Source organism: Nerophis ophidion, linkage group LG04 (genome assembly GCF_033978795.1).
Source record: "Nerophis ophidion isolate RoL-2023_Sa linkage group LG04, RoL_Noph_v1.0, whole genome shotgun sequence".
Classification (NCBI taxonomy): Eukaryota; Metazoa; Chordata; class Actinopteri; order Syngnathiformes; family Syngnathidae; genus Nerophis; species Nerophis ophidion.
In genome coordinates, this window is record NC_084614.1 from 12,973,466 (window position 1) to 12,983,465 (window position 10,000).

The 10,000-nt window shown below is 41.7% G+C and overlaps 1 protein-coding gene across 4 annotated transcripts in view; it reads right to left on the reverse strand.

Annotated features, from left to right (window-relative positions):
• Positions 1-10,000, reverse strand: part of yrk (Yes-related kinase) — a 47,380-nt gene that overhangs the window by 16,096 nt on the left and 21,284 nt on the right. For all 4 annotated transcript variants that reach the window (XM_061897096.1, XM_061897095.1, XM_061897093.1 and 1 more), the window contains exons 3-5: positions 7,990-8,242; positions 7,825-7,927; positions 4,360-4,458 (exon numbers count right to left, since the gene is read on the reverse strand). In XM_061897096.1, the coding sequence (XP_061753080.1) occupies positions 4,360-4,458; positions 7,825-7,927; positions 7,990-8,215 (428 nt within the window). In that variant the 5' untranslated portion in view covers positions 8,216-8,242. The remainder of the gene's footprint in view (positions 1-4,359; positions 4,459-7,824; positions 7,928-7,989; positions 8,243-10,000) is intronic.

Genomic DNA, 10,000 nt, shown 5'->3' on the forward strand with positions numbered 1-10,000 from the left:
TAGGAATTTGAAGTGTTCCCCCCTCTGGTCAACATTTGAAATAACAAGAGTGTGTAGACATTTGAAGTGTTCCTCCCTCTGGTCAACATATGAAATAAGTGTGTGTAGAAATTTGAAGTGTTTCCAACCCTGTGGTCAACATATGAAATAACAAGTGTGTAGAAATTTGAAGTGTTCGAACTCTGGTGAACATATGAAACAACAAGCACCCCCCGTGACCCCGAACGGGACAAGCGGTAGGAAATGGATGGATGGAAGTGTGTGTAGACATGTGAAGTGATCCCCCTCTGGTCTGGTCAACATATGAAATAACAAGTGTGTGTAGAAATTTGAAGTGTTCTCCCTCTGGTCAACATATGAAATAACAAGCACCCCTCGCGACCCCGAACGGGACAAGCGGCAAAAAATGAATGGATGGATGGAAGTATGTGTAGAAATTTGAAGTGTTCCCCCCCCTCTGGTCAACATATGAAATAACATGTGTGTGTAGAAATTTGATGTGTTCCCCCCTCTGGTCAACATGAAATAACAAGTGTGTGTCGAAATTTGAAGTGTTCCCCCCTCTGGTCAACATTTGAAATAACAAGAGTGTGTAGACATTTGAAGTGTTCCCCCTCTGGTCAACATATGAAATAACAGGTGTGTATAGAAATTTGAAGTGTTTCCCTCCTCTGGTCAACATATGAAATAACAAGTGTGTAGACATTTGAAGTGTTCCCCCTCTGGTCAACAAATGAAATAACAAGTGTGTGTAGAAATTTGAGGTGTTTCCCTCCTCTGGTCAACATATGAAATAAAATGTGTGTAGAAATTTGAAGTTTTCCCCCCTCTGGTCAACATATGAAATAAGTGTGTGTAGAAATTTGAAGTGCTCCCCCCTCTGGTCAACATATGAAATAACAAGTGTGTAGAAATTTGGGACGGCGTGGCGCAGTGGAAGAGTGGCCGTGCGCAACCCGAGGGTCCCTGGGTCAATCCCCACCTAGTACCAACCTCGTCACGTCCGTTGTGTCCTGAGCAAGACACTTCACCCTTGCTCCTGATGGGTGCTGGTTAGGGCCTTGCATGGCAGCTCCCTCCATCAGTATGTGAATGTGTGTGTGAATGGGTTAATGTGGAAGTAGTGTCAAAGCGCTTTGAGTACCTTGAAGGTATAAAAGCGCTATACAAGTACAACCCATTTAAGTGTTCCCCCGTCTGGTCAACATATGAAATAACAAGTGTGTGTAGAAATTTGAAGTTCTCCCCCCTCTGGTCAACATATGAAATAACATGTGTGTAGAAATTTGAAGTGTTCCCCCCTCTGGTCAACATATGAAATAAGTGTATGTAGAAATTTGAAGTGTTCCCCCTCTGGTCAACATATGAAATAACAAGTGTGTGTAGAAATTTGAAGTGGAATTTTTCAAATCAGTCGAGAAATGAAAAATTTACGTTTTTAATTGAGAAACGGTAGTGAGGAATTCCAGGAATTTCAGGAAAACAGAGAATTTTTCCAGTTAAAGAAGAAAAATAGTTTTTTGTCCTGATTAAGAGGGATGTTTTGTTGGTAGAAGTGGGTTGGAAAATGTAGAAGGAGAAGTCACCAGACAAAAGGGCCAAAAAAGGTTTGAAGAAAAGGGAATTCTGGGAACTCCTGGAATTTTTTTTTAACTTAAAAATTTTTTAGTTTAAATCTCCACGATGAGTGGAATATGTTGAAGGTAAAATGGTTTCAATCGGTTGAAAAATGTAAAAATGGTGGAAGTTTGAAAAATGGCCAAATCATTTTGAATGGGAAAAATGTCCCAGAAATCCTGGAATTCTGGGAATTTTTGGAATTTGTCAAGGGGAAAGTCTGTGATTCCTGAATAGGCTGAACAGTTTGAAGTTGGAACGGGTGAAAAATGTGGAAGGTAGAGCGCGCCAAAATCTGAAGAAGAAGACGTAGAAGAATAAATGGATGATTTTTGGTGTAGAATGTGTGTGAATGTTCTGGAGCATTCTCAGAATTATAAAAAAAATATATAAACATATATATATATATATATATATATATATATATATATATAAACATATATATATATTTACATAGTATGTATATATTATTAATGTTGTAAATACACATAGTTGTATATCTAGAGAGGGTGGTCTGAAGAAGGTAAGAAGTAAAAATACACATATTTATACATCTAGAGAGGGTGGTCCTAAGAAGATCAGAAGTACATGAAAGTGTGTATTCACTCCTCAGCCTGTATGGAGTGCAGTGGTCCTAAGAAGGTATGAAGTACATGAAAGTGTGTATTCACTCCTCAGCCTGTATGGAGTGCAGTGGTCCTAAGAAGGTATGAAGTACATGAAAGTGTGTATTCACTCCTCAGCCTGTATGGAGTCCAGTGGTCCTAAGAAGATCAGAAGTACATGAAAGTGTGTATTCACTCCTCAGCCTGTATGGAGTGCAGTGGTCCTAAGAAGGTATGAAGTACATGAAAGTGTGTATTCACTCCTCAGCCTGTATGGAGTCCAGTGGTCCTAAGAAGGTACGAAGTACATGAAAGTGTGTGTTCATTCCTCAGCCTGTACGGAGTCCAGTGGTCCTAAGAAGGTACGAAGTACGAGAAAGTGTGTATTCACTCTTCAGCCTGTATGGAGTCCAGTGGTCCTAAGAAGGTACGAAGTACGAGAAAGTGTGTATTCACTCAACCTGTACGGAGTCCAGTGGTCATAAGAAGGTATGAAGTACATGAAAGTGTGTATTCACTCCTCAGCCTGTATGGAGTCCAGTGGTCCTAAGAAGGTACGAAGTACGAGAAAGTGTGTATTCACTCCTCAGCCTGTATGGAGTCCAGTGGTCCTAAGAAGGTACGAAGTACATGAAAGTGTGTATGCACTCCTCAGCCTGTATGGAGTGCAGTGGTCCTAAGAAGGTACGAAGTACATGAAAGTGTGTATTCACTCCTCAGCTTGTATGGAGTCCAGTGGTCCTAAGAAGGTACGAAGTACATGAAAGTGTGTATTCACTCCTCAGCCTGTATGGAGTCCAGTGGTCCTAAGAAGGTACGAAGTACATGAAAGTGTGTATTCATTCCTCAGCCTGTACGGAGTCCAGTGGTCCTAAGAAGGTACGAAGTACGAGAAAGTGTGTATTCATTCTTCAGCCTGTATGGAGTCCAGTGGTCCTAAGAAGGTACGAAGTACGAGAAAGTGTGTATTCACTCAACCTGTACGGAGTCCAGTGGTCATAAGAAGGTATGAAGTACATGAAAGTGTGTATTCACTCCTCAGCCTGTATGGAGTCCAGTGGTCCTAAGAAGGTACGAAGTACGAGAAAGTGTGTATTCACTCCTCAGCCTGTATGGAGTCCAGTGGTCCTAAGAAGGTACGAAGTACATGAAAGTGTGTATGCACTCCTCAGCCTGTATGGAGTGCAGTGGTCCTAAGAAGGTACGAAGTACATGAAAGTGTGTATTCACTCCTCAGCTTGTATGGAGTCCAGTGGTCCTAAGAAGGTACGAAGTACATGAAAGTGTGTATTCACTCCTCAGCCTGTATGGAGTCCAGTGGTCCTAAGAAGGTACGAAGTACATGAAAGTGTGTATTCATTCCTCAGCCTGTACGGAGTCCAGTGGTCCTAAGAAGGTACGAAGTACGAGAAAGTGTGTATTCACTCTTCAGCCTGTATGGAGTCCAGTGGTCCTAAGAAGGTACGAAGTACGAGAAAGTGTGTATTCACTCAACCTGTACGGAGTCCAGTGGTCATAAGAAGGTATGAAGTACATGAAAGTGTGTATTCACTCCTCAGCCTGTATGGAGTCCAGTGGTCCTAAGAAGGTACGAAGTACGAGAAAGTGTGTATTCACTCCTCAGCCTGTATGGAGTCCAGTGGTCCTAAGAAGGTACGAAGTACGAGAAAGTGTGTATTCACTCCTCAGCCTGTATGGAGTCCAGTGGTCCTAAGAAGGTACGAAGTACATGAAAGTGTGTATTCACTCCTCAGCTTGTATGGAGTCCAGTGGTCCTAAGAAGGTACGAAGTACATGAAAGTGTGTATTCACTCCTCAGCCTGTATGGAGTGCAGTGGTCCTAAGAAGGTACGAAGTACATAAAAGTGTGTATTCACTCTTCAGCCTGTATGGAGTCCAGTGGTCCTAAGAAGGTACGAAGTACATAAAAGTGTGTATTCACTCTTCAGCCTGTATGGAGTCCAGTGGTCCTAAGAAGGTACGAAGTATGAGAAAGTGTGTATTCACTCCTCAGCCTGTATGGAGTGCAGTGGTCCTAAGAAGGTACAAAGTACATGAAAGTGTGTATTCACTCCTCAGCCTGTATGGAGTCCAGTGGTCCTAAGAAGGTATGAAGTACATGAAAGTGTGTACTCACTCCTCAGCCTGTATGGAGTCCACAGGGGCCACATAGTTGGATGGGATGTAACCAGCGTTCCCTGTGTCCAAAGAGCGAGCCTCCCACCAGTCGCCCTCGCTAAAAATACAAAAAACAAACAAAAAACTGTGAGCACGTGTGTTTCTGTGTACTTACTACCTCTACTAATAGCGGTAGTAAGTACACGTGTGACCATGTTCCTGGCGCTATCTTAAAAGTGTGTTACCTATCACTCTAAGGTTAGCATGTTAAGGTTTTATGCTAGCATGTTTTCACATTTTTAAAAGGTTGTGCCGAGAACAAATACTTTTTGAATGCAATAACTAAGGTATGCCAGTACTTTAGCTACTTCTATTCATTTAAACTTAAAAATCATGGGTTTTTAAACTTGGCGCCATCTTATGAATACGCTAACTTTCTCTTTGTCATCAAGCTAACATTAGCAGGTTAATGTTTTATGCTAAAATATCTGAAAATTGTATCGGTTTGAACCTAAAAATCATGGCTTTTGATACTTGGTGCCATCTAGGAAATATGCTAACTTATCCTATGTTAAAATGCTTACATTAACATGCTAATGGATTATGCTATTATTTTACCGAATTTTATTTGTTTAAACCTAAAAATCATAGCTTTTGAAACTGGTCGCCATCTTAAAAGTATGCTAACTTCCCCTATGTTAACATGCTAACGTTTATTTCAAGGATTTTATCAAATTGTATTTGTTAATACCTAAAAATCATTGATTATGATACTTGGTACTATCTTAAAAGTATGCTATTCTTTACCATGTTATCATGCTAACATTTTATGCGAGCATATCTGCTAATTCTATTCGTTTAGACCTAAAGATCATGGCTTTTGAGCCTTGGCACCATTTTAGAAGTATGCTAACTTTTCCTACGCTATCAAGCGAACGTAAGCATGTTCACGTTTTATGCTAAGTTTATTAATTTGAACCTGAAAATCATGGATTTTGAAACTGGGCGCCATCTTAAAAGTATGCTAACTTCTTTTATGTTAGCATGCTAACGTTTCATTGTAGGGTTTTATCAAATTGTATTTGATTAAACCTAAAAATCATTGATTATGATACTTGGCTCCTTTTTAGAAGTATGCTAACTTTTACTACTCCATCAAGCGAACGTAAACATTCTCAGGTTTTATGCCAAGTTCTTTCATCTGAACCTAAAAATCATGGATTTTTATACTTGGTGGCATCTTAGAAGTAGGCTAACTTTTTCGATCTTATCATGCTAACATTAACATGTTAGCGTTTCATGCTAGAAATTCAGCAAATTTTGATCACATACACCTAAAACTCATAGTTTTTGAGACTTGTCTCAACCTTGTGAGTATTCTAACTGTTCGAATGATAACAAGGTTATGTTAGCATGCTAACGTTTTATCCACACCTTTTAGAAGTATGCTAACTTTTCCTTTGTTATCATGCCAAGGTGAGCATACTAACATTTTATGCTAAGCTTGTTTATCTGAACCTAAAAACTATGGATTTTGATACTTGGCGCTATCTTAGAACTAAGCTAACTTTTTCGATCTTATCATGCTAACATTAACATGTTAACGTTTCGTGCTAGAAATTCAGCTAATTTTGATCGCCTACACTTAAAACTCATAGGTTTTAAGTCTTGTCTCAATCTTGCGAGTGTGCCTACTGTTCGGACGACAACAAGGTTATGTTAGCATGCTAAGGTTTTAGCCATGCTTTCACAGCTCATCAAAATTTCTGTGAGAATTTTGGAGTTAGTGCAAAATCCAAAACCAGTGAAGTTGTCACGTTGTCCATCCATCCATCCTATCTCAGCTGCATTTGGGCGAAAGGCGGGGTACACCCTGGACAAGTCGCCATCTCAACACAGGGCGTTGTCACGTTGTGTAAATGGTAAATAAAAAGAGGATCAAATGATTTGCAAATCCTTTTCAACTTATATTTAATTGAATAAACTGCAAAGACAAGATATTTCATGTTCACACTGGAAAGCTTTGTTATTTTTTGCAAATATTAGCTCATTTGGAATTTGATGCCTGCAACATTCTTCAAAAAAGCTGGCACAAGTGGCAAAAAAGACAGACAGTTGAGGAATGCTCTCATCAAAGACTTATTTGGAACATCCCACAAGTGAACAGGCTATTTGGGAACAGGCAGGTGCCATGATTGGGTATAAAAACAGCTTCCATGAAATGTTCAGTCATTCCCAAACAAGGACGGGGCAACAACACTTTGTCAACAAATGTGTGAGAAAATTATTTAAGAACAACATTTCTCAACCAGCTATTGCAAGGGATTTAGGGATTTTACTATCTACGGTCCGTAATATCATCAAATTCAGAGAATCTGGAGAAATCTCTGCGTGTAAGCGATGATATTACGGACCTTGGATCTCTCAGGCGGTACTGCATCATAAAGAGACGTCAGTGTGTAAAGGATATCACCACATGGGCTCAGGAACACTTAAAAAAACCACTGTCAATGACTACAGTTCGCTACATCTTTAAGTGCAAGTTAAAACTCTACTATGCAAAGCCAAAGCCATTTATCAACAACACCCAGAAAGGGCCCAAGCTCATCTAGGATGGACTGGTGCAAAGTGGAAAATTGTTCTTTGGTCTGACGAGTCTGCATTTCAAATTATATTTGGAAACTGTGGATGTGGTGTCCTCCGGACCGAAGAGGAAAATAAACCATTTGGATTGATCTAGGTGCAAAATTGAAAAGCCTGCATCTGTGATGGTATGGGGGTGTATTAGTTCCCAAGGTATGGGTAACTTACACATCTGTGAAGGCACCATTAATGCTGAAAGGTACATGCAAGGTTTTGGAGCAACATATGTTGCCATCCAAGCAATGTTATCATGGACGCCCCTGCTTATTTCAGCAAGACGATGCCAAGTCACGTGTTACAACAGCGTGGCTTCGTAATAAAAGAGTGCGGGTATTAAGTTTCTCAGTGTGAACATGAAATAGCTTATCTTTGCAATCTATATAATATAATATAAGTTGAAAAGGATTTGCAAATCATTGTTTTCTGTTTTTATTTACCTTGTACACAACGTGACTACTTCACCGCTTTTGTAGTTTGTAAGAAAACCATGAATGTGATTTTATTTGTCACATTTCACACAATACATGTCACGGTATAGCTCGGTTGGTAGAGCGGCCGTGCCAGCAACTTGAGGGTTGCATGTTCGATCCCCGCTTCCTCCATCCTAGTCACTGCCGTTGTGTCCTTGGGCAAGACACTTTACCCACCTGCTCCCAGTGTCACCCACACTGGTTTAAATGTAAAAATTAGATATAGGGTTTTCACTATGTAAAGCGCTTTGAGTTAGTAGAGAAAAAGCGCTATATAAATATAATTCACTTCCCATTTTTGAAGCATTACTTGCAATCATAAGCACATATTTAGACACCTTGTTGACAATAAAGGAGGTTAAAGCGCTTACGTGTTGTTGATGATCTGGAACTTCTCTCCTTTCTGGAAGGTGAGGTCATCCTCCGTGCGAGCGTCGTAGTCGTAGAGGGCGATGAAGAGCGTTACGCCGCCGCCTGCAAGCAAGGACTCGTCAGTCGCTGCCAACTTTGAAACAAAACACGCCACATAAGGCTACCTGTGATGCTGCCCGCCCACTGCTGCGCGTTGGCGTTGGCGAAGGTGGCGGCGGACGGGAAGCCCTTGTTGAAGTCCGGGATGGCCTGCGTGGGGTCGGGATAGTAGCGTCCCTGCACCGAGCCCGGGGACGCGCCGCCGTCCACGTTGCTAGGCAACAGCTCCGACGCGTTGGCGGCGGCCTCGAGTTTGGCGGACTTCTTTTGCTTGCAGCAAGCACACCCCATAATATCCGGCGGGGGGACGGACGGCGTCTGCAAACACGAGGGGGGTACAAAAGTTAAACATGCTCGGCTATATTCTAATGGGAGCTAGCGGCTACACAACAGCTAAGCACACAATAACACACGAGCTAGAATTAAATAATTGAACAATATTGCAATGTAAAACAGCACTTTTGTCAATATTTAGCTCCTCGTGGCGTATAGCCTAGCATGTTTAGCTTTTGTAAACAACTTGACTAAAATAGCAGGACCGCTATTATCGCACATGATATCACAAACAAGTCAGCACGCTGCAGAATCGCTTGTATCCCAAAAGATATCACACACTAGTAAAATACGCTGCAAGTAAGACTGCTTGCATCGCACATGATATCACACACAAGTAACACGCTGCAGAACCGCTTGTATCGCACACGATATCACACGCAAGTATAAACACACAGCAAAACCGCTTGAATCGCACATGATAGCACATGCAAGTAAACACACCGCAAGACTGCTTGTATTGCAAATAATATCACACACAAGTAAACACGCTGCAGAACCGCTTGTATCACACAAGATATCACACGCAAGTATAAACACACAGCAAAACCGCTTGTATCGCACACGATATCACACGCAAGTATAAACACACAGCAAAACCGCTTGTATCACACATGATATCACACACAAGTAAACACGCTGCAGAACCGCTTGTATCGCACACAATATCACACGCAAGTATAAACACACAACAAAACCGCTTGTATCGCACATGATATCACATGCAAGTAAACACCGCAAGACTGCTTGTGTTGCACGTAATATCACACAAAAGTAACCACGCTGCAGGACCGCTTGTATCGCACATGATATCACACACAAGTAAACACGCTGCATAACCGCTTGTATCGCACACGATATCACACGCAAGTATAAACACGCTGCAGAACAGCTTGTATCGCACATGATATCACAAGCAAGTAAACACGCTGCAAGACTGCTTGTATTGCACATAATATCACACAAGTAACCACGCTGCAGGACCGCTTGTATCGCGCATGATATCACACACACGTAAACATGCTGCAGGACCGATTGTACCATACATGATGTCACACGCAAGTAACACCCTGCAGAACCGCTTGTATCGCACACGATATCACACGCAAGTATAAACACGCTGCAGAACCGCTTGTATCGCACACGATATCACACGCAAGTATAAACACGCTGCAGAACCGCTTGTATCGCACATGATATCACAAGCAAGTAAACACGCCGCAAGACTGCTTGTATTGCACATATCACACAAGTAACCACGCTGCAGGACCGCTTGTATCGCGCATGATATCACACGCAAGTAAACACGTCGCAAGACTGCTTGTATTGCACATGATATCACACACAAGTAAACACGCTGCAGAACCACTCGTATTGCACATGATATCACACGCAAGTAAACACGTCGCAAGACTGCTTGTATTGCACATACTATCACACACAAGTAACCACGCCTCAGGACCGCTTGTATCGCACATGATGTCACACGCAAGTAACACGATGAAGAACCGCTTGTATTGCACATGATATCACACACAAGTAAACACGCTGCGGGACCGATTGTCTCGCACATGACATCAAACACAAGTACACACGCTGCAGGAGCGATTGTACCAAACATGATATCACACACAAGTACACACGCTGCAGGAGTGCCTGTATCGCATATGATACCACACAGAAGTAAACACACTGCAGAACCGCTTGTATCGCACATGATATCACACACAAGTAAACACGCTG